Source organism: Micropterus salmoides, unplaced genomic scaffold, assembly GCF_014851395.1.
Source record: "Micropterus salmoides isolate LMB-PRFRI ecotype aquatic unplaced genomic scaffold, ASM1485139v1 Ms_hic_scaffold_9, whole genome shotgun sequence".
Classification (NCBI taxonomy): domain Eukaryota; kingdom Metazoa; phylum Chordata; class Actinopteri; order Centrarchiformes; family Centrarchidae; genus Micropterus; species Micropterus salmoides.
Window position 1 is genome coordinate 16,108,119 of NW_024044681.1, and position 25,247 is coordinate 16,133,365.

General features: G+C 42.4%; 1 protein-coding gene across 3 annotated transcripts in view; it reads right to left on the reverse strand.

Moving 5' to 3' along the window:
• The window catches only part of fnip1 (folliculin interacting protein 1), a 41,407-nt gene that overhangs the window by 2,680 nt on the left and 13,480 nt on the right, over window positions 1-25,247 (reverse strand). For 2 of the 3 annotated variants that reach the window (XM_038707579.1, XM_038707581.1), the window contains exons 2-17: window positions 23,675-23,804; window positions 20,589-20,729; window positions 20,286-20,386; window positions 19,843-19,917; window positions 19,352-19,443; window positions 18,259-18,342; window positions 15,037-15,108; window positions 13,423-13,558; window positions 11,916-12,117; window positions 11,316-11,401; window positions 6,082-6,228; window positions 3,780-3,949; window positions 1,121-2,894; window positions 794-959; window positions 425-625; window positions 191-306 (exon numbers count right to left, since the gene is read on the reverse strand). In XM_038707579.1, the coding sequence (XP_038563507.1) occupies window positions 191-306; window positions 425-625; window positions 794-959; window positions 1,121-2,894; window positions 3,780-3,949; window positions 6,082-6,228; window positions 11,316-11,401; window positions 11,916-12,117; window positions 13,423-13,558; window positions 15,037-15,108; window positions 18,259-18,342; window positions 19,352-19,443; window positions 19,843-19,917; window positions 20,286-20,386; window positions 20,589-20,729; window positions 23,675-23,804 (3,693 nt within the window). The remainder of the gene's footprint in view (window positions 1-190; window positions 307-424; window positions 626-793; window positions 960-1,120; window positions 2,895-3,779; window positions 3,950-6,081; window positions 6,229-11,315; window positions 11,402-11,915; window positions 12,118-13,422; window positions 13,559-15,036; window positions 15,109-18,258; window positions 18,343-19,351; window positions 19,444-19,842; window positions 19,918-20,285; window positions 20,387-20,588; window positions 20,730-23,674; window positions 23,805-25,247) is intronic. The other variant, XM_038707580.1, reaches the window with a different exon arrangement.

The window sequence follows — 25,247 nt, forward strand, 5'->3', positions numbered from 1 at the left end:
GTGCCATTATATGTGCATCATCATGTGTGGGCATGAGAAAAAAAAACTAGACAGGGGCCCACTCATAAAAAAGCATCTCCATAGCGCCACTAGATCAAAACCTCCACAGGGAACCTTGAAGTAATAAAACCTAAATTTTAGGTACAGCTTTACAGCACCTTTGAGTTAAGAACAAAGTTTAACTGCTTACCCTAGGACCATTCCCAGTTCTTTCACATGGACTCTTGTCTGGCCCTTCAAATACTCAGCAAGCATCTTGCTCTTGAAGTAGATTTCCTGCAGGCGGTCCTCAAGGTGCATTATACACTGAGGAGAGAGAGAGAAACATGGTTGGTAGAGCACAAGAATCAACATGGTGATTACTGTATACAGACAAATATAATATGTGTAGTCAGTGGTCAAAACAGCATCTTGACCAACATACAAAGTTGGGTGAGAGGTTGAGTTTGTAGAGCTGGTGAGTGGACTGCAGTAAGCTGGAAACCAGGCTGGACACCAGGACTTCCTTCCCCAGCTTGTTCACGTCTGTGGCTCGTCTCTGACTGCTGGCCACCTGCACTGTCCACTTGTCTGTGTCCGCTATAATGCAGACGGCCTCGGCTATGGGTTCATCCAATACTGGATGCTACAGGACAAGAGGACAAAGATCATTTAAACCAGTGAATGAAAGCCTAAAACTCCTACAAGATGGTAAATGGCAGAACCTAATAAAAGGCATCACTTGTTTTACAGTGAAACATGTTTAAAATATTTGTAATATATTATAATATATTACAAAACGTTAGTACTTTACCTGAACAGCATGAGTTAATTCAGCCATGAGGCTCTGCCTTAGCTTCTCCTCGCTGGGCAACCCATGCAGTACAAAGTCTGGCACATAGGTGGGGCAGTAGCCTCCAAACAGAGACCGGCCAAAATTGGCAATGCTGGGCTTTGAGAAGTTCTCCACCAACTTTGACCTATAAATCAAACGTATGGCAGTAGTTATTTAAAAAAATTTTCAGCGATGAGGATATATTGTTATTCTTAATTATTACCTGCCATTGTTATTACTAGTACTGATTACAACCGAAGTTGTGGACAAGAAGTGCATCTGTGAATGCATGTGTCCTCTACTCACCCAGGGAAGGGCACCAGCACTTCCTCCTGCCAGTCCTCGGTCTCCTCGCTCTCACTGTCCCCCAGCGCGCTGTCTGAGCTCTCGTTGCGTGGTATCTCCCAGTCATTGACGGGCACCGCCTTGCACTTTTGGTCCACTTTGCTGTTGCTACTTCCGTCCTGGGGGACAGGGACTGACAACAGAAGACCTTTGTCCTGCGCAGCCGAACAGCCCCTGCAGCAGCAGGTGTCGGAAGAATCTGTAGATCCACACCTGCACCTCCTCTGGACATCCAACAAAGTATCTCTCTTCCTGCTGGAGCCTACGTCTCCACTACCTGAATCTAAACAAAGACCCAAACCCTGACCCCTGACCGCACCCTGAAAGCTCTGAACCCCCAAGTCACCAGGCCGAGGGACTCCCGAGGGGTCCAGCAAGTCTTTGTGGATAGTGTCCGTGCTGCTGGCCTGCTGTCGTTTGGCCACATCGTCTATAGTTCTAGTCTCTACAGGGTTATCCAGGTTGTAATAATCATCAAAATCGTCCATACAGTTTGGGCTCCACTGGGACATCTTACTGGACACCCGCTGCAGGGCTGGAGCGGCCTTGGTCTGTTTGATTTGGTCCTCTGATGCTCTGGTGTTGCTGGTCTTTGAATCCGCTCCTCTCTGCAGCTGCTGCGGTTGCTGTTGATAATGTTGTCCTTTATGATGCTGCTCTTGCTGATGCAGCAGCAGCTGCTGGTGAAGCGGATGTTTGTCCTTGAGGTGTTTCTTGTGCTTTTTGAATTCCTCCTCCACCTTGCTTCTGCGGCTCTCTATGTCCGACTCAGGAGACATGGAGTCCCCAATGAGGAAAGTGACTTTTGTTGCAGGCTCCTCCTCTTCTGTTAGAGTCAAAGTCATGGGCCCCGTCACTGTGTTTCCCAGTATCACTGGTACTGGCACTGCAGCAGCCAGGTTCTTATCTGGGGGCTTCTTCTCTAGAGGGAACCCCAATGGACGAGGAGCCAACACTCCAGTTGGCTGGTTCCCCATGTCTGCATCCATCCCAGCCTCCCAGCTTTTACCCTCTGCGGTGACAGGAGTTTGGGATGGACTTGCCAGGGTCGTGGGTATAGATGGGACAATAAGTTTCAGGTCACCTTTGGTCTCCGGATCCAGCGCACAGACCTGCTCCCTGGAGGAGGCCGAGCCAACACGCAGCACTGTCTCTAGTCGGGCCTCTGTTGCCAATGGGCTGCTAGACTGCCTGCGTAGCCCCCCGGGTTCAGCTGCTTCTGAAGTCCTGATAACGGAGTTGTTACCCTGGCTGTTTCCTGCCTGAAGCACACTGCTCCTGGACCCTTGACTCTCACTGCTGTCCTCCTCGTCTTCCTCATCTGCCTCATCCTCATCTTCCTCATTGGGAGTGTCCCCGGTGCAGTGCTCTGCCTCTGTGTCTGTGTACGTGCTGCTCTGGAGACTGTTATCTGAAGGGTAGCTGTTGTCCTCTGCCTCAGTCGGCCGGCCGTGGGCCCCATGGGACAAGTAGTCCCCACTGGGTTTATGGACGGTAACCAGGACATAGTCCGACTCCTCCACCTCTCCTTTCCTCAGGGAGGTGGTGATGAGGGAGCCAGGCATGACAATAGCCTCATCTTCAGCGCTGTCCAGCATGTGGGTCTCCAGCAGTTCGGAGCAGCGGATGAAGTAGGTGAGGACATAGAGGAGTCTCTGGACCAGCTCCTGTCTGCGGCCGATGACCACTGTCCTCGACAGGCGCACCGGTGATCCAATGGACCCATACAGGTCGCCTACGCACAGCGAAACAACCAAAAAAACAACAACCATTAGCATCGCTGACCGAGTCTTTAGATGCATCACTTTCTTTTTACAGGTAGTGTCTGTCTAATCATTTGTAAGATCTGGAAATAAAATTTAAATGCGTTTGTTAGAAAAAGTGCAAATTACTCATCCCCAAAAAACAATTATTAGTTATACATACACCATTCATCTCAGAAAAGATCTGACATTGCCATTCTGGTTTATCTCCTCTTACCTCCATTTCTTCTCAGAGCATTAATTTGTCTCGTTCGACAAATTAATGCTCTGGTATGCAGTTCTTAGATATGAGCACTAGGTGTCACCATGAACTCACTTTCTATATGTTTCCCATGTCACATGAGGTGAAAGTGTGGACAACATAATCCTAAAGAAGTCTGTATATTTATTAGGACATACTTGCACAATATATGTGCCTATAAATCAACCACAGCTACACATCTGACTTTTTTTTTTTTTCCCCCTCCCCACAGGAAGCCTTTATGGATTTCCACTAATACAATGTGCTCCACTGGAAGACCATGTGATGTTTGCACTTCTCATCAATCAATTTTGCAGCTGCAGTATTATTGCATCTTAATTTGAAAACTGCATCACACCTGAAATCGTCACTTTCATGCTGCTACACAGATGATTTGAACGTGAATTGCACAAATAGCGAATACAGATTCAAGACTTAAAAGAGTTGCAGAGAGGCGAGAGAGAAGATAGTCTAGTCCTAATTTGTCTTTGTGCTTTAATAATTAACAATAGCAGGTTAGGATCAATTCCTTCCCCAGCCACCCAGGTGCTTTGAGAGAAAACAATGGTACGTCCAACTCACTCTTTGTGTATACATTTGTGTTTGACTGCCTCACCTAGCTGTGCCCAGAGCGGGTTGTAAGGGTGCGTCTTTGCCAGCATGTCGACGCTCTTGGAGGAGTGTTTCTCAAGGAAGATTTTGATTGGAGGCTGCCCATTGGGCATGACGGTGGGCACCCAGGCCAGATGATTGGTCAGGACAGCTGTCAATAACGCAGGGAGGAATCTGCAATATCAGACATGGTTTGGTCAGTAGAGCATAGAGAAGAATGCAAAAATTTACTTCCTGGCAGATTTTCACTCCTGTCCAGTCTTAATCACATGACAGAGTAAAAAAAAAAAAAAATCCCTATCCCGTCTCAATCCTGGAATCCAGAAATTACTTTGTTTATCAGTTTCCCCACCATGACCTTGTTCAAAACTGTGGTCACTTTCTTGCTTAACTGGACACCACATACACACATCCATTGTTTGAAACACGCACATTCACAGGCATATGCAAATACACACATAAATGACATGCGCACGCACACACACGCGCACGCACACACACGCGCACACACACACACACATCCTATTAGCAAGATTCACTTCTCATTCCTAACCACAAGTGTCTACTTCCCTTCCTGTCTCATGACTAAACACTGTCATGGGTAGTCAAGTTCAATCACGTGCAAGTATGCAGATGTGACTGCAGCAGTCATCAACACAGTCGGTCATGGGAACACTGACGGGACGCCTCAGAAATATTATAATGTGATACAGGAACACGAGTGGTTGCCAGGGAAACGCAATGCTTTATTCACGAGTCAACATTACATACAAGTAGTTGCGTGGCAGTCACCCAAACCAGTGCTGGTGGAAATAGTGACTTTCACTGAGAAGCAGTGCTGACAGAGAAACACCAGTGGTTGCCTAGGAGATTCAACTTCTATCCATGGTCAACATTTAGAAACTGTGAAGGGATTTAAATAAACATGAGAAACTACATTGGACCATGTAGTATGGTACGGATGTTAAAAAACAAAATAAAAAAAACACAATTTCTTATCTTCATTATCTTAAAACAATTCTAATCCAACTATTTGGCAGGGTGATGTTTTTTTACATGGATTTTCTGTTGCTCATACGTTGCTTGTGTTAAATACAGAGTTTTTATTTTTAAACAACTATTTGTTGCTGGTGCCAGAAACATCTTGATCACCAAGTCATTTATCACTGAAAAATACCAAGTATTTTGTTACCAGCTTGTGTGCTTTTGTTACATTTCTGTATTTTATACATTTTCTATAATAAATGTCAGCAGGTACAGTAAAGATGGATCACCTTTATTTAATTCACGTACACTATTGAATATTTCTGTTCCTGTTAACTTGGCCTTTATCTCTTGTATTTTATTTAATGCTTGTTTGATGACATTTTCTTATCTTAATAGTTGGATTTTTGCTCTTGCTTTTATTGTCCTGTGTACTAGTACTGGTGTATAAAGAAAGACTTTGTGAAATAAAGATATTTTGGTTATGAACTGTTCACACAAAAACACATTGAAGGGAGGTTAAAGACATCACGTTTGGCTCTTGTAATGTGCATTAGAGTAATTTCGTAATGAAAATTATTAGTTGCAGCCCTAGTATTTACAAGAGCATGAAAGCAGTAGATACAGACTTAATCTCCACTATGTCAGTCAGTGATTAAGAGATTAAGACGAAAAACACTCACATCTTTAAAAATTGTTGGCAACTATTCTGGTCCTTTAAGATCAACTTGATGTAATAATTCAGTTCAGTGAACTGAATGCTACTTGAAACAGCTGTACTGAATCCGGGTGCTATGTTCAATAAAGGCCTTGCTACCAATTCATATATGTACAATTAGCAGTGGTTTGACATGGCTTTGTAACAGCAACAATAAGCAATTAGAGACTGGTAGGGATTGTCTCATTCACAGCTCCCTCTGAGGCAGACAAATAAATGCAAAGAGGGTGCAACACTCACAGTGTGAATGTGTGTAAGAAAGAGAGAGATTAACCACAGAATGTATGGGGGAGAGAGAGAATGAATAGTCTGTATGAACCTGCATCTGTTTCTCTGCCGATACGCTCGTCCAGGAAGTACACGCAAATAAAAGATGAGGAAAGATGATGCATATGTAACATTTCTTAATGTCTAGTGCTACTGTGCATGTTTTTTCCAGTCATGCTGTGACCCTAACTGCCGAAACCCACTGTGTGATATGACAATATGCATTTTGATATAGTTCACTTGATCCCTGCTTGGGATGCCGCCTCTTAAACTCCTGCATTCACAGAAATTCAGAGACTGATCTTGGACCAGGTGAGAGTACAAGAAGACACTCAACTGGTTCTTGGAGGCCTGCTCCATTAGCAGAGACAGCTCCCTCATGAAGTGGCCGCAGAGCTGGTTCTTCTCAGACGCCCCAGACATCATGGTCAACCAGACGGGCTCAGCCACGCGGGGCATGGTGTAGAGGTCGCAGATGGTCATCCTGGAGATGAGGTACAGCGAGGGAAGGAGGGATGAAAGAGGGAGAGGGCATGGAGAGAGGGAATTAAAGGGAAGGAGGGGAAAAGAGAGAGAACAGTCACGTTATTGTCTCTTGGGGTAAACAAAAGAGATCTCAGCTCACAGAGCTTCGCTGTCTGCACTGAGGCCATGGGAGACCCTGGTTGTGTGTTTGTAACAGTCCAATGACAAACTTGCGCACACTCACACAAAACCCTGTCTCCTGCTCAGTACAGTGTGCATGCATTCTTGTGTGTATATTTATCTGTATGTGGCTCGGCCGGGGCATTTGTCCATTGAGAAGGACTGGAGTTTCCATAGAACGTGGGTCGTGTTGGTGAGCATGTCTCGGCCGGAGGCCAAGCTTTGACACAGGGGCAGAAGGGAATCTCTGCAGCCCGAGGAATGTGGAGACTCAGGCGTTTTAAGTCAATGGTGAAATATGGACTGTAGCTGCTGGATTCTGGGTTTGAAAATGCAAAACTGTACATATAATCAAAGAAGAGATGTCAGTGTTTATTAGAGGATGAGGTGCTTCTGACGGTTTTATCTGCTTACTCGGCTTCCTTGCAAACATATCAACCGATTCCATATTGCAATCTTCAGCAAACACTGATAATACAACAGCGTCGCCAGGCAGTGATCTGTACAAGTTAAGTTTAATAAACATAACCAGCTGCTATCGCGTCAGGTGATCTGTCACAAGACTTTGCAGATCCTACTGACAAGGAATAAAAACTCGGTATTGTTTTCCAAGCTTGATTTAGTCTTACAGGAAACTGCGGGAGATCTCTGGCTATAAACAAGGTTAAATCTGCCATAAACTCCCAACCTCTCTGACCTATAAAGAACCCAGTGACAGAGGAGATGCAGACTGGCTGCACGCTGAGAGAAAGCACAGGTGTCACACAGTGACAGTTCTCTGACAGTGACCTTCACTAGATCTCCACTATTCCAGTAATCAAGCTATTTTAGGTTGATGTATTTTTCCAAAGAATTCAGGAAGAGCAGGTGTTGTCTTTGTTTAAGGGTTAATAAGAAGAAGTTATCAATGGGGTGTGAAAAGAAGAACTAATGAATTTAACTGCATTTGCGATATAGATGTTGCAAGAAGTTTTTTGAGAAGTGCTCCAACTCTAAACCTGTCCTCTTAAGATTAACATCAGCAGAACGGTAGCAAGGAGGAGCATAGAATGGTCGCTGCATTAGATCATCTGAGCTTCACTGATTATAAATTCTTGATAAAAATAAATAGATCACTGATGAATCATTAAAAAACTGAGTACTGAGTGGTCACAGCAGGGTAAATCAGAATGGACTTGATGTCACTTGTAACTCAACCCAACAAAAAACAAGTCCCCACTCTCTTTACATCTCGTTGTCAGCAAGGATGATCAGTCATTTGGACTGCAGCATCAAATGAGCTAATAATGCTTTATTCATTCCTGTGTTATAAACAGGTCGACTTACTCGTGGCCTTTTTAAGCCCCTCTTCACTGCTGTGTCTGGTGTACATTCACTGACTGAAAGCCCCTCAGCGGGCACAGCTCTGAGGCAGAGCCAGCGCTAGATGAGCAGGAGATCTAGTCTCAGCCTCTCTGCAGCAGCTGTTCAGGTGAATTTTAAAGAGCACGGCTGTGATGTGATATTAAACTGATGTACAGGCTAAATAGCCAGATTTAAATGATCTCACAATGGAGGGCAGCAATTTAGACATTTTTAATCTCATACATGGCTCTGACATATTTGCAAGTTATAGCTTAACAGTTATGGTTCCAATTACTAATCAATAGCAGTTCAGGGTAAAACTGCATTTTTAGCATCAGAACACCATCATGCAAGCAACATTTCGGAGTCATAATAAATGTGTCCCTAGGTCTGATTTACCACTCAGATTCAGATGTGTATTATAAAGTTTTCCTCAATATAAAATTGTGCAGGGTGGATTTTAACTGCTGTTCAGTGACTTTTTTTGAGGGAGTTTTTTGCTTTTGTTTCAGTTCACTTTATGATAGGCCTCAAAAAGCAAGATGTCGTGCATGAAAGTTACAACTCTGAAGCAATTACCAGGCTGTATGGTCCCACAGTTTGTGCCATTTGGTGCATACTTTACCCAAGGTGCTTCCGGGAAGGATAAGTGCACTATTTTTATGTATGTGGTAAAATCAGAATTAGACTCCTAACCCTGGTGTGTTAAGTGGTTTTGCTTCTCTCAGAGCTGCTTGTACTCAGACTGCAAACCCTAACTTAACCCCAATATAGGATGGTGTCACTTTTATGTACACATGCCTCTGCTAAGTGCGCAGCTTATCTGTATCAGCATGCGTGAGTATTTGTGCATGCCCACCCTCCAACTACGTCAAAGCAGCAACAAGCAAAAAGCATTTCTTCCAGGTTCCTTCTGTAATGTTCCATGAAGTCGTTGCCCTTAATGGCAAAGGTGGCTACACTTATATTTAGCTGCTGTCTGAAGGTGAGATTTTACAGATATTTTGTTTGTCCCGGGCATTAGCCTTTCTCCTGCTGGCACTCACATATTATTTACTATTCTGGTGCTCGTGGCCAGTGTCTGAGGTAGATAGGGTTGCCACTCAAGAGGCTTGGGTTGCTGTGGCCGGCTGCCAACAGTCATATGACTGCAGCAATGTCATCACCAATAAAGATTAAATACAACTACAGGGTAGTAGTGGTGCAGAGCTGAGAAGTAACTGGAAGCTTCTAAAACATTGGTCAAAAAAGCTTCCCTAAACACAACCAAAACCCTGAAGTCCCAGCATGCACTGCCATTACAATGCAACATCTATGGTTTGCTCAAGACAGGTACGAAACAGTATGTTCCTCCTTTATTTCACCCAACCTATTTCAACATCTCTTACTGGACTTAGTATACATATTAATATTTATCATTTAAGGGAACAGAAAAAGAACATAAGAAGAAGGGCAGACTGTTTGTGGTATGTGTAAGGATAGCATAATGCAAAGTATTTATTAATTACTAATTGATTGCTGTGACACCTCAGCACGCTCCATCAGTAACTAGAGCAGAATTACATAATCCCTTCGCCTAACCTCTGTACAGAGACTAAACACTCACTGACAGTTTTCATGCAGCCTATGCTAACACAGCCCCTTTTCTTCCTCTTTTATAATTTTAGCAATCATAAACAACATTCAATTCAATATTTTAAATTAAAAATTATACCAAAAGACGCATGTTACATTTCAGGATACGTTTATGGCAATTATATATCAACATAGGGCTGGGCAATAAAACAATAATAATATAATACAATAATAATAAACAACTATCGCAATATAATATTCCTCAATAAAAATATAATAAATGTTCAATATATCGTCAATAAATATCTGGTTTAATTCATTTGAATCACAAACAAATTAGCACTTAATTTTTCTATGAAGATATTTATTTTGTTGAGGAGTGGGACTGAAAACGGATTTACTAATCATATTTGTTGAAAAAGATTTCATCATAATAGTTTTGATTGTTCTACCTCAGATTTGTGAAGTGGTCCACTGTTTGGCATCAAGTGTTTGTCATGTTCTGACCATGAAGACAAGTTTAACCAAATAATTAACCATCTGGTTTCTAAAAATTCCACCCATGAGAGAGAGATATATATCGTGATAATTATTGATATCGAATGATATGAAATGTTTTAATCATGATAACATTTTTGACCATATCTCCAAGCCCTATATCAACACAATGTGACCATTGTCTCAAATACGAAACATTAAATGCTAAAAATGTCTCTGCTGATAGATGAGATGCTTTCTTTGTCTGCACGCCACAGCAGCTGGTGAATATTAGCTGTTAATCAGCAAAAAGCCAGTTTACTGCCTGTTTGATATACTTTAGGAAAAGAAACTCTAAATGATGCCTGGTAAACCCACTAGCATAAACAAACTATGCTTGGAAAGGCATGTGCAAAATACTTCTCAGGTCATTAAAGCTGCCCAAATGTTAGTGCCATAACATGAGTAACACAGGATAAGTATGAGCACTTGGTGACCTACTTTGAGCAATATTATTTTGTTTGCTTACTCAGATTACTTAGTTTAATTAGTTTGTTACTGGTGCATGTGACAGTAATTCAACAAGACTATGTATGTCTGCTACGCAGTTTAGATAAGGATGAACTTTATTTGGAAATTTGTCATGTGACAAGTTTTGTGACTGGAAGAAATTCAAGAAGCCTGGAAGAAGTCATAATTCTGACAAATCCTACTTGTAAAGTAAAAAACAACAGTTAAAAGAAAATCTTGAAGATATGACACCGATTGTGTCTTTCATCTATAATGTGTGATAAGCTTAGTTTCATGCCTATTTTTCCTTCCTTCCCCAGACCAGCAGTACTTACAGGTCCTTTACCTCTCCTTTCTCATTCTGTCACACTGGCTTTTCTTGCATCCTTCTCCTAGTGCCTGCATTCTCTCACTCCCAGGAAACAAAATTTTGTAAATCAGACAGTTTGCAAATGTCTCATGATGTGCGATGACGATTTGGAAAAATCGGATATGGAAAAATTAATGATAAACGCTGCAGATCATGCTCTGGTGTCCGATTTAATGGTGCAGTGATCTGTAATCTAAATACAAGATATGTCTTGTAAGTGTATCATCCATTTCCTGGAAACAGGAAGTTTAAATTTCACATATGTCTCCATGATGCGGAGACCTTGCTATGTACCCAGGGAGAGAATTTGTATTTGGCCACAGTACATAGAAACTGAATGACACTGTGACGTTGGCTTCAGTGTTTGAGTTGCTAATAAACATGCAGTAAAGACTGGCTTAAACTGTGAGTGACTGACAGTGATTGGGTGTTTTTGTCCAATGTAAAACATATTGTTCTAATTTATTTTATATTGCTGAATGCTCGTGTTATATTGCAGGATAATCTTGTTAAAAGCATGTTATTAACTATGTTGTCAGGTGTTTTCAACAAAAGACTTATTGTTTGTGTCACAAGAGAAATACGGAAAAAATAAAGGATGCAAGATTATTGTCTGTGCCGTGGTGAGTGAATGTGAGCTGTTGACCAACCTGAACTCATTAAGTCCGTCCACCATTCGGTTGTAAGCCAGGGCCCTCTGGCTGGCATCAGCTGACCGCCGACTCATCTTCATGGCCTTGAGAGTGACACAACATACATACGCTTTGAGATATTTGGCACTCAAGATGACAAACAAAGTTACAGGAAAAATTAATCAGGGGATTTGTGAGGGAGAACAGAGGGAGGTGGGGCAGAAGGGAAGATGGACCGTAAAACTGGAAGTCATCCAGAGCTTTGACAGTGCCAACAACAGACACCAGTAAACAAGACCGCAGATATACAAGTTATGACCATTTAACCAGTCGATCTCTATTCATTACAACAGCAAAGAGTGTAAGGTTTGCATTGGGGAACCCCTCATATCTTGATGCTAAGTGGATTTCACTGAATATGTCTTGTGTCAATCAGGGAGGTGATCAAGAATATAAAAGCACCTCCCACTGAAAAGCATAGAGAAACAAACCTCTAACAGATCAAAACAATAATCCTAAGTAAATAACATTAATGTCCACATCAAAAAAGGGGAATCAAGAAGAAATTAGACTCTTGCCAAATACAACATGTGGTTGGTCTATAATACATTCATTCACCTGTTCGATGTTGCTCTTGAGTTTGTTCATGTGGCTTTCAAAGAGAGGGAAGTGGGAGAAAAAGAATTCCTGGAAGCGGTTGTTCTCCTCAGAGTTGGGGGACAGCGTGAAGATGACCCCAATGGCAATCTTCTTCTTCCGAGCCACGCCGAGGCTTGGTCCACCGCTTTCGTCAGACATATTGAAGCTCTCCTCAACTGACCTGATCGGGACAGGGTACACAGGAAGTGAACTTCAGAGAAGAGGCAGATCCAGTAAAACTTCCAGAGGCTAAAATGTGTGTGCAGCTGCTCAAACTTCCAAATGTGTACTCGACATGTAAATCTGATTCTTAGTACTTTTGCACATGAAGATCAATAAAGTCATGTCTTTCCTTACATACTACCTCACATAAAAAAGTTAGAATAGTGCTTAGGGCCTCTTATACTAAGTGTCTTTCTTGTACTTTTGCACAATACCAGTTAACTACAGGTTTGATGATTACCAGTAGTACCAATCTACAGAGCATCAGTGATATCGATGAGGTAAGGTGAGGTGCCTGTGCAGAGCCGAAAGGATTCTGAAAGACAGTACCCACCCCAGCCACAGCCTGTTTCACCCTGCTGCCGCCCGGCAAAGAAGTATCGGCTGTCGTACCACCAGCCTTCAGAGCAGGCTGTGAGACTCCCATATTCATCCTCAGCACTCCACCATGTACAATATTTTTATTTCTATTACTTGTTATTTTGCAACCCATACAATTGTTGCATATAACTTTGGCTTTTTGTGAGTAGCATAATGGAAACTACAACTTCATTTCATTATACAATCCTGTGTCATAAAATGATAAATCTACCTAGTACTTTGAAAGTGCTCTTGAAAGTTTCAAAACATAAGCGGAAAACGGGCACATCTGTTAAAAAAAACATATCAAGAGACTTTTAATCCTAGTCTTTTTTTTACTGTTGCAGCTGGTAAACAAGATGCTTTGGTGCTGCTGAACTTGAGCGCCTAGAAGATTAGAGCACTCAGAGGCCGACAGCTGCATTTACAGTGACAGGCCAACACAGCATCCTGTCTAGTCACAGCACTGAGTGTGTGTGCGTGTGTGCAGTTATTAGTGCATAGTAGCAGTGTGTGTCATTTTCCCAGCTGCCTGCTAGATTCTGAGGAAGTCCTAGCAGGATAAACTTAACAAAAGCCTGGCAGAAGCCCTGAACAGGGAAGAAAAAGGGAGGGGGGGGGGGGGGGGGGGGGGTTAGGGATTGAGAGAGACTCTGTTAAGTGTGTGTTTAGAAAGTTGTGCAGAAAAGATCATGGATCTTCAACATTTGTCCCCCTCTAGTTTAAGCGTCACTTAAACTACTCTGTGTGCATGACTCGACTCCCTCTTTATTGTTGTTGTTCGCTGCACCTACAGTCAACACGGGCAAGTTTCTTTATTTATAAGCATGCTTGTCTGTATAAAATGCGCCGGAATGTGTGCCTTGCACAAGTGTTTGGGTATGTATGATTGTATGTGTCTCACCAGCGGGGGAAGACGCCATTTTCCAGGCTGGTGGTTTGGCTGCGGAGCCATCGGCGCTGGTAGCTGGATGCACAGCTGCTAGTCAGAGAGGAGCCAGGAGATGGGAAGGGAGTGATCAGCAGGCTGCTCAGAGAAGCTGCAGGGACCGACAGAGGGATAGAGAGAAGAATTGGAGGTGGATTGAGGAGGAGTAAGAATGAGGACAAGAACAGAAGGGAATATGGAACAGATGGAGGGAATGATGGGTGACAGAATAGAAAAAGGACAAGAGTGAGTCAGACAACAAGTGCGTAGGGTTACTCATTCTGAACGAGACTTTGTACACACACACACACACACACCTAAAAAGGACACTAACTTTTCTTACAAAGACAAAGAACTTGAAAAATAAAATACAGCACACAAGACACAAAGATAGACCAAAAAAAACACACACACACAAATCTAAAAAGGACACTAACTGTTCTTACAAAGACAAAGAACTTGAAAAAAAAATACAGCACACAAGACACAAAGATAGACAGACACACACACACACACCCCTTTCCATAAAACACAGGCCCTAATTACTGGATAGCTTTCATATGAGATCTAATCTCGGTTAGCCTGCTAACAGTCACATGCTGCAGTTTTTGGACATCCTGGCTTTACACCAGGCTGTCAGGGTAATGACAGCCCCCCCCCCCCGCCAACCACACACACGCACAACAGAATGCAATACAAGCACTGATCACAGGGTTATTTACAGCCCATGCAGACAGCTCCGTTCAATGGTCACATGTACCATTTACACAGTGTGTGATCCTCTGTGTGCGTGAAGATATAAAGAGAGATAACTTAAGGAGATGAGTGAATGACCGTGTGTATGACGTGTGAAGAGAAAACTGCGCTGGAGAGTTGTACACGTAGCAGAGGAGCTATAGTAAGACGAGAGAGGTAGACGGGTGGAGATTTTGAGTCACAGGGGGTCGTTTATGTATTTTTGTGTGTCAGAGTTAGATAAAATGCTCTCCAGCCCAAGCGCAGAGGGGAGGTGGGGAGAGTGGAGATGAGAGGGTGAGGCTTGAATTAGAAGCTCTTTTACTAGTAGCGGGTTTTGAGAGCTGCTATATTTAATCCTCTGCATGTGATGCAGGTTTGAGCAGAAAGAGCAATTCCCCTCATACCATTCATGCCAGTGGCGCATGGTGGTGTTTGGAAAGGGGGTGGGGGTAAAGGGGGTAGGGGGCAGTTTACATTACACAAGGTTTTCCAGACCCTAAAAGCCATATAAACACCTCCACATAGGTCAGTTATGTTTTGTCTCTCTTAGCCTGCACATCTTTACCTTTCAATCGCTTTCTTTCCATATACACAACACAAACAACTGTGCACATGCGAGTCTGCATACCACATTTGACAAGTTGCAGCTTAAGCACCATCAGTTAAATTAACCAGTGCTTGTGTAAGTTGTGTTCACGCTCTTGACCTTGAACAGTTAAAAGCAGGGCAACCATTTTGACCCAGGTCTTGACCAGAATAAATGCAAACCCAATTCAAAGCTCAACTGCAGGGCTGAAAGCTGTACTGAACGTAGGTCAATCCAGGCTTTGGCTCCTAGTCATATTAACCTACCTGACCTGGCGATGCCGCTGTCTCTCTCATCGTAAAGCCCTCGGCCTGGCATGTCCATGGGGTGACTGTGGCCTAGAGAAAGGGAGGAGGAAGATGGAGAGTGTAAATGAAGCGTTTAGGTTAAGGGTAAAGGAAAAGGGTTAAGAGAAGGGGAAGAAAAAATTGGTGATATAAAGAAAGCAAGAGAGGGGTGACAAAAAAAAAAAGGAGATATCAGGAAACATCAGTGAGAAACAGAAAATGTAACAAGCAAAATGGAGAACCAAGCATTCTGGTGATGCTCTTATCTCCCCAAACAAATACATACTATGCTTTTGGATGCTTCATGTCCTCAACATACATGTCCAAGCCATAACAGCAAAATCTCAATTTGTCCGTAAGAACTGTCATTATTCTTTCTACTACATACAACTGTGGGACTTGCAACCAGGAAAAAAAAAATACTGAGATTTTCTTGCTATTGCCCAGCCAGTGACTGCATCACCATGTGTAATGGTTCCCCAAAAAAGTACACACAGTATAGATTAGGATGAAAATGGCTCTTTAATGGCTCTCAGAATTAAACATTAAAAACAAAATACCCATGGTCTGGTGGCCTGAACCATGGTTAGAACCACACAACTCCTACAAGTGAGGTCATCACAATAAAGCCTCCTAGCACAAGCAGGTGTTGGACTAACGTCTACTGTGAAATTGCTGTTACGGATTGATTGTTATGTCGTTAGCGCAACCTTTGTTTTTTAAGACCAACGACACAAGCAAAACAAATACAGCAAAAACAACTACTGTTGTAATGAGCTGTTGCTCACTGACTCACTTTCTGTCACTATCTACTGCAGCTGCTACAGCTTTGATGTAATTTTCTGAGACACCATGTGATGGGTGTTACGAGCATGTTCGCTCTTCTCAAATGTCCTTCATCGTCAACACTTCGGGATAAAAATGGGAATAATGTCAATGCTTCTCACAGCAATGAGGTGTGAAAACCACAAAATTCAGTATTCCAATGTGCAGCTGAGATGATTAATGAGCTAGTCAACATGAGCTTTTTTGCAAAGCGTCTGATTGTTTATGTGTGCACGTACATGCGTTCCTAAAGCACATACCAAAATTGCATAACTGACAGAGCTACATGCCATGCCATGCCAACCTAAGGTTGCCCTAAACAGGATTGTGGGTATGCAGCATGACACAGGGAGAGGCTCATTATCTAAAACTCAGCACCACTTCACCACAGCAAGGGTAGAGGTTCTACCCCCCAATGATAGGAAGGAGGGAGGGAGGAATTAGACTTTGGTGGTATCACGGTACACATGGGTATTTAGAAATCCTGACAGCATGACTTTCAATACAGTCAAAAACACAGATGCTCCTCTTCCTATTAAACTGATAGAGAGTTGCTGTATTGAGCTGAAGTATTGTACTGTATGCCATCAGTGTATGTAGGCAATGGTGCATGAAACTGCTTGACAAAATCGACAACTCAACAAGGCCCCTTCGCTCTTTAAGAAGCTGGTTAACAAGTCACAAATGGGAGCATTAGCTGCAGCCTTTATTCACTGACAAACTGTAATCTTACTTCACTGCTTACCCCTTTCCTCTTCTACACTGCATTCACCTGACTCTTTCTCTCTCTCAGCAACACACTCACTACGCACACAAAAAGGAGCGAGTTGTCTGCTACTGGTGGGGATGATGCTACAGGACTAAACTAAAAAAATGCCGTGGCAGTATTTTGGCTTTAGTCCCAATGATAAAGGTGAGCCAGCTGACATGGTCAAAGCTGTGCGCATATCATCTCCGTTCAGCCTACTGATGTGTCGGTTTCCTCCCTGGCTCACAACTCTTCCGATTCCCCATCTCTCTCATATGTTCACAACTTTGTGTCCTTTTCCTTTGCCTTAATTACGGTTTCTGGCACTGTACAGTACACATAAGGCCTGCAATTCTCTGTATTGTTTCCACCCAGACCACTTGCATTCACGTATGCAGTACATTTGCTTTAAATACGTTGTGCAGCTATGTGGATTGTTCTGTCTACCAAATGCACAAATAGGTACTTACAGTTCCAGCTCATCAGGAGAGAAATCAGTTAATTGCTTTACAGTGGTGATACATGGACAATGAAGTGGATGTTATGTTACAGGTATGATATCACACATGTCAGAGGATTCCCCACAGTGCCCAGCCATAATGTGCACAGCATTTTAGGAAGCGGGATTGTGACTGAAATATTACTTGTTTTATTACCTGGGCAGCAGAGAATGAGGAATATGAAATACCTTTAACCTTTCCTTCAACAACTACTCAAAAGGTGCCCTTGAACAAGGCATTTCACCACCAGCTGCTCAGCGGTCCACAGCAAACTGTGTAACTGTATGAATGTGAGTAAGCGTGTCCCTGAATGTGTACATGCATTCTCAGGCAATATTCACAGCATCATTAAAAGGAAAGAAAACAAAAGCTTGCAATATAACAGTCCACTAAATACTGGCAGAATACTGAAGATGTTGTCTTAGCTTATGGTTAAATGGCACATAAAAGCTTAAATCATTGCCCAAGTATCACGCACACTGTGACAGTAAAGTTAGTGAAAGTATGTGAGTGAAGAACACAAAACGTCAACTAGAACTACAGCCACCGACACCAGTGAGAACCCATGCATACCACTTCTGCGTGCGTACACCTGCAGGCCTGGGTCAGATAGTACTGGCAAATATATTTTATGATTTGTTTGAACTTTATGGCCGACAGGGGAAGCGGTCTTATTTGACACTGCCATTAGCAAAACAAAGGAACTGAAGGTGTTTAAAGCCATACGTATCCCCCTGTGATTTACTAAGTGGCAGTTTGGGTTGTTTAGGTTTATTGCCAATTTTAAGTCACATGTAGCTCATTTAATGGTGGGGATGTCTAAAAGCAGGGCAAAGAACTGAATCGTCACAGTTATTTGGTGCTATCTGTATTTTTAATGCAAATATTCTCAACTGCCCAAATGAACCAGATATAATGCAGCTTCTATCTGACCCAAGTCATTCGCAGACGTGCTGTGATACTGCATGCTATGACTAATGCTACCCCCTTGTAGTGCAAGAATCACCTCACAGGCATGCAGCCGCTGAAAGTCAAGGCCTATATGACCACTACCACCGCAACTACAGCCCACACACACGCACGCATGCAACTGACACATGTCAGTCGTGGCCAGTTTTAAGCGCCAACCTGAAAAGAAAGATGCGCTCTTGATGAGCCGCAGAGGGCCCTGTTCAGAGAAGGCCCGTCGAGGGCTGCAGAGCTGAGAAAATCCTGCGCAGCACAAACAAAAATATGGAGAAGAAGAAAGGGAGGAAGAGGGGGGGAAAAAAAGACAAAAAAACATGAACCACGGTTAGTGAATGAGTTAGGAGGAAAGCTGACTGCCTCCTGTCCTCTGACCAGCTGGTAGTTAACAACTGAGTAACAGGAGCTTTTTAGTCTGGAATGAAATAATGACCATGACAATCAAATGGTAGGTCAGTCAGACAGGCAGACAAATAAAGCTGGAATCACTCACAGAAAACACAGCTAATCAAACAAATAAATTATGCTTTACATCTGCTGATCATTTTTGTCCTTTCTGTGAGGATGACAGAGGAAAATCCACAAGAGATAGAATTTGCCAACAGTTCTTTATATTCTTCTTCTTTCTACTGGGAGAGTGTCATAGTCCAAGGCAGACTTGTAGCAGTTTGTGGAATCATCATGAGTTTCAGGGAAGCACCAGATGAGTCACAGCAGAGATATGCTGCCACGAGTGTTTGATAGGATAACAGTTGATTCTGCTAATTTGCTGAGAAAAGCCGCGCTTGCACGGCCAGTTTAAAAGGTGTAGTGGAGCAGTAAGGGAGAGCTGTTGGCAAAGTCTATACAGCCTGGTTTGTATTCAAACAGGAATGTTAAAAGGGTTGGAAAGAGAGAAACAAAAATCAGCTGCTTCCTCGCAGTTCTACCAGCGCACTTTAACTGTGAAAAGCTGTAATATTTCATACAGTCACATATTCCACCATAAAGCAGTTTGGAGGTTATTCTCTAAGGGAGTTATAAGCAACAACAGTTACTGAGGCAACATTAGAAACTAAATGAGACTGACTGAATACTGTCCTTGCAAGAAGAAAGTAACTACACTTAGTGACACTTAGTGTCTATGATCAAAACAAACAAAAAAACCATTTCACCCATTTGCTACTTACAATCTACAAGTTAACTGAAAGAAAACAGGAGGACTGGCATTGGTGTCTTAAGAAGGTTTGGTTTGGCACTGGGTTTCTGTGGTTACCTATGTTCCCTAAGAGACTGCTGGCCCCAATGTTTTGATCAGGCCTTAGGGTGTTGCTGTCCTGTCCGATGAACTCCAGACTGTCCTGTAACCTGCGGAAGATGAAACAGAAAAACAAGAAGTTCGGTTTATGTGGATGATTTCAAAACATGTACCCATAACAAGAGTATACACTGCTGTTGACTGAAATTAAAAGAGACAGAATGTGTAGGCCAATTTAGAGGAAAAACTAAATACTACTTTATATATAGAAAGACAGAAAACAGAGACTGAAAGACATTGAGAAACAGAGACAGACAGTGAGACATTGTCCTGGGTTGACATAAATATAAGGAATGCAGATGATAGCCTAACTGAGACAGATGGAGAGGGGGAGAAGAGAAAGATGAGATGAGAGCGTATCTGCATGTGCTGGCTTATGGAAGTAGCTGCCATAGGAATCAGAGCGAAAAGTGGGTGTGTTGTGTGTTGATATGCATGTATATCCTTACGTGTTGAGGCTGCCGTACACACTGCCTCCCGTCCTGGCGGTGAAGACCTTACTCAGCATCAGCTGAGGTGGCGATCTGATAAGACGACAGCGCAGGGACAAAGATCATCAGCATGTGTGCTCAATTCATGTGCTTGTGCACGTTGGCATGTCTTTTGTATGTAACCTTATTTATCTCTTCACATCAGTTCACACAAACTTGTTTCTTTCTTTCGTTCCTCTTTCTTTCACTTACTCTATTCACACAAAATTTGAACAAAATCCAGTACGAAAAGCCATTTAAAACGCCAAAGAAAATTTTATTATTATGGCTTTTCCACTAAAATAGGTTTCATCTCCATATTAAATGGAAAAACAAAACAATAACTCTTGGTCCAAGGATTTTTTTTTTGCCAGTATTAGCTGTGAGGAAAAAGCCATTGATGCAACCCTTGTTCTTCTTACCTAATCTGGTGGATTTTTAGCGTGGAACCCTTATAGCTCATGGCCACAGAACCAAACATCATTTCTCCCAGCATTACTACATCGGACGAACACCTCGAACCCTGGTGAGGACAACAGAGGAGAAGCACACATTTTTAATATTGTTACCTTCAAAAGAAAAGAATTCCAGAGTGAACTGAAGATTTTCTTGTCTAACAAGGTTACAACTACTGAACCTGGATGTCAGTTTACATGTGCATATGCCTGCTTATGTGTCTGTGCATCTATGGGCATGCATAACAGCAAGTGTCAGGTATGCATCACCTGGAAGCGCATGCCCTGCTCCTTGGTTTCCTTGGTTTCGGATGTGCAGGAGGAGGAGGAGCTGTCCAGGGAACTGCTACTGCCTCCTGTAGGACGGAGCTGGCAGCATTTCCCGAACATCTTCACCTGGCCCTCGGTGCTCTAATGGGGTAAAAACAAAAGACTCAATTCACTTATACACACACACACACACACACACACACGCTTATAGAGTTTAACTTAATGATGAAAAAGCACCACTTTTTGCTGCTTCATTTACAGCAATTAAAGATATAAACAAACAACTGAACAACTACAAAGCATACCACATCCATCATTTCATCATTAAAAAAGTGTGTGCCCATTAATGGGGGAACAGCCCGTACACATGGGAAAAGACAAGTCAAGAGGATTTTACTGCAATGGTATTCAGTTCTTATAAACTTAATGAGAGAAACGCACTGGGAGCACAATTCACCTACAAAGAGTCACATTCTCTGTCTAATTTCACCCTAATGCCCTGACATTTGAACAATCCCAAATATAAAAAGCCACTGGCCCGTATCAATTAAACATTTACTAAAAACATCAATGAAGTTGAATTGTTTGAGTCAAAAACCACAGAAACCCAATCCAGAGGCACTCGTGTAAACAGCAAACTAAAAGCAATGTGAGCTCCATCAGCCTGTGTCATGTGCCTTCTTAACTTGGCAGCCTATTCAAGAGGAATGCATTTGGGAGGGTGGGATGTGGAGGGAGGGAGCGAGTGTGTGTGTGCGCGCACTTTAGCTAGGCTCTGGTAATGGCTCACTTGACACCACTGTTGCTTTCAATGTAAGAGAGGAAGAGAAGAGAAGGGAAAATATGAGACAAAAAGAAACAGAATGAGAAGGAAAACAGGCAGAGGAAGCGACATTAGATTTGCTTCATTCTGCTCTTTTAGTGTACATTAGTAAACGCTGTAGACATGTATGCAACTTGCTTTGTACATTGTTTATTACCTCTAATTATTATGAGTGATTTTGTAGCACACACACACACACACACACACGCTAATGAAGCCCAGCTGAGTGTCTGTTTCAGTGTGTACGTGTGCGTCCGCTGCAGTGCAGTGAGAGGTGTGTACACAGAGGCCAGCAGCATGTGACTGCCAGTCATATGACTCTTTCGGGAACTCGTGATCGAGCCGCACTGCAATCATTCCCTCCCTCCCCCTCTCTCCCTCTCCCTTCCTCCACCACTCCCAACTTCATCCCTCTTTAATTCCTGCAGTGTTTTTTTTCCTCCTGGAATACATCCCTTTCTTTCCTGGACCAGATTTGTCTTCTTCTCTAGCACTCTTTTCTCGCATTTTTGTGTAGCACCCCACCCCGTTTTCTTTTATTCATTATTAACTCTTATTCCTCATTCTTTCCGACCCTCTGTGCTTTGCTCTTGAACTCTGTAAAATACATTCCTCTGACTTGACAAAAAAAACAGCCATCATGTGATAGAAGTCACAAAGTAGCTGGCAAAGCCCTAACGATGCAGAATGCACCAAAAATTGACCCCAGCCCCCCCCTAGTCAGTAGAGAAAGACACAGGCCAAAGAGGGAGCCAAAAGATGGGTGAAACAGGCAGGTGAGATGGAGGCAGAAGAGGCAAGGTGAGAGACAAAGACAGACAGGAGGGACAGCGTGCAGAGTGAGAAAACTATGAAGAGAGGTTCAGTATGGCAGGGAGAAAAACTAAAACAAAGAAAGGGCAGAGTTAGAGAGGGGGTAGAGAGAATTTAAAGAGTGAAAGAGGATTAGAAATGGCTGGATAGAGAGAGTAGGAAGAAGGGCAGACAGGTAAAGAAAAAAAGGTAGAGAGTAATTTATAAAAGATTTTAGTGATAATGTAGGAAAGATGGAGCAAACCAGAATAATGTACAGAAGCGGAGGACAGTAATAAAGTAGTAAGACAGTATTAAGAGAGACGGAAAGACAGACAGAGTAGACTGCACATTTAGAGACGGAAGATACAGAATCATAGGATAGTTTAGTGAGGGTGAGACCAGAGCAGGTCAGACAGACAGCGAGTGACATGGCAGTCATGTGAGGATAAAGGAATGCCATGGGCTGTTATTGCTGAGGCTATTATTATTAGAGATAAGAGGACTAGAACAAGCGGTCAGGGTCAGTCAGGGACACACAGCAGCTTTATGAAAATATTATGCTTGTTATTCAAAGACAAAAAAATAAAAAATAAAAATAAAAAAAAGGAAAAAGAGTGGTGACCGTGCATCTTGCTGGGGAAAAAAAAAAAAAAAAAAAAAAAAATCAGCTGGCAGGTGCAATAAAGGAGAGGCCAGACACCCAGAGCTGGCATAATGGACATGTTTGAAATTTGTTGCACACCCACTGATAAAGACTGCTACACTGTAGTGTAACGCTTCTTATCATCATGCCTCACTAACTGAAATGGGTGTGTTGACAATCAAAGCTGAGTCTCATGCACTCATTGACTACACAAATAACCAGTTTGACAAAGAAAATTGATCATAAGACTATTCGCCATCCATTGAGACATAAGAAGTACGGACCTTTTGTTTGAGAAACAGCAGAGAAAATAAAACTTCACATACAGTAGTAACAAGCATTCATTAAGTTTTTCTTAAACAGCTGAATAGAATTTTGAAAACAGTCACATGGCTTCTGTTGCATGTCATGGCTCAGTTCTCTCTGAAGCTCTTTGTTTGTGCCTGTCTCTCCACTCTCTTATCTTTGCTCATCTATTCTGACTGCCTGTAAGCTTTGAAGGTCAAGGGGTTGGCCAACTTTTAAAACCTTTTAAATGCTACCCAAGATTGAATTAAACAAAAACAAAAACACTAACAGTACCTGTGAATGAATAGTTATAATTAATAAGTATAATAACTGGGCAGTTAAGAAAGGAGGAAATCAGGGGAATCTTTCAAAGTTTCAGACTTTTAAATTAGGACCTACAACTACTATACTGCATCAGCTAAGCCCTGATATTACAACAAGACTTGGAACAAACAGTGTCTTTTCGTTACCATCTACAAAACCAAGGAAGGGCTTCCATGCCAACACACACGCACACAAAACAAACTTGTGACTCACGGTGATGGGGGTTTCCTCCGTGCCCCTCTTTTTGGCACTGGAGTCGAAGAGGACATTTCTGCCGCGCCTCTCACAGTCCTGGTACACTATCAGCCTGATCTGACTGGGCTCCAGCTGGGGGATTGGCCAGCTAGATGGAAAGAAGAACGGACAGAGGTGAGAGGGATCAAATGAATTGAAGACAGGTGAAGCAAAGTGACAAAGCAGAAAAGAGGATGGAAAGTCAGAGGGAGCCAAAAAATGATTAGTACAAATAAAATGATTAAGTGGCAGAGATCTGGGAGATGAAACAGAGTGGGAAAAGTGAAGAAACATCTTGCATATTCTTTAAACATTTTTCACACATTTTAAATGTTTCTTCCAGGAAATTTGCACATTAGAGACATTGAGGTCATGCTTCAGTAACAAACAACAAACACAATTATTTACTTTGTCTTAACAACAAAGAATAAAAACTCTTTTTGCTACAGAAAACTTTGAACAACCTCCTACATGGCTTTGGTCAGGGTAGGATCTCCGATATCCAATTGCAGTTCTACTGTTAACTGCAGAATAAAGAACTGTGTATATTAAAAACCTGACTACTTGAGATTTAACAAATCGAAGTCATTATTTTCCCTTGTCAAACCCTGGTGCCTACTTTACCCACAATGCAACTCTACCACTGACAGCTAAGTTAAAGATCTGTATTACGGTGTTATGCTAGTAGTGGCTAATGTAGTAGTCTCGAGCAGAGATGAGGAGCTTAGCTAAAAAAGTTTAATGGTATTTATCAGATTTCTTGCAGCATCATCCACATATGGCTTTATAGTACATGCTTCTCTCAAATATGCAGTGGTACTCAAAGACCAGTACACTGACTCTGACTTCCCTTTAAAGCTGATACTTTGTGTTAATAACAAGGTACCTGCCAGATGTAAATGGCCAGAGAACTGGCTATTTTGTAAGCAGGATTGAAAAAGTAGAAATAATTTACTTGCAAATAAAAAATTTATATATATCTCTCTATATAATATCTTTAAGCGGTCATTCCTCCCAGTGGGCATAGCTGAGACTCCATGCCATTCACCCATCTCATATCTCAACCAGTAGGGAGCAACAAAGATATGCCAAGGCCACCTACTACCCACTCCACAACTTAGCTGACTTTATCCAATATAGCAAAGATATGTAATGCAATATTACCCACTAACCCTGGAAATATTTGCCTATGCTTAAACATAATTTGTTTGCAGGCCTCCTGCTTTACACTCATACAGTTACACATTCAGTCACACAGTACTTTGGCTCAAGGCAATGAGCCTTATTCTACAGAGTGAAAAGCCCCTGCATCATCCATTGTCTGTCCAAAAGCTGTTCTCAACAATAATACATTTTTAAAATAGACTACTAGAGGATTTCTTTAACTAACTTATATTATCAGCTTCTTACTATGGGCAATGGGATCCTACACGAGCACCCAGTTTTCTGACAAAGTTCAGGTTTAAAGAGATTTCTGTATTTGTGCGTTTTATTTTTGCTCTTCTCACTAGTTTGAAGTGAGCAGGGCTCAGGTGGAAAAAGGAGAGGTCAC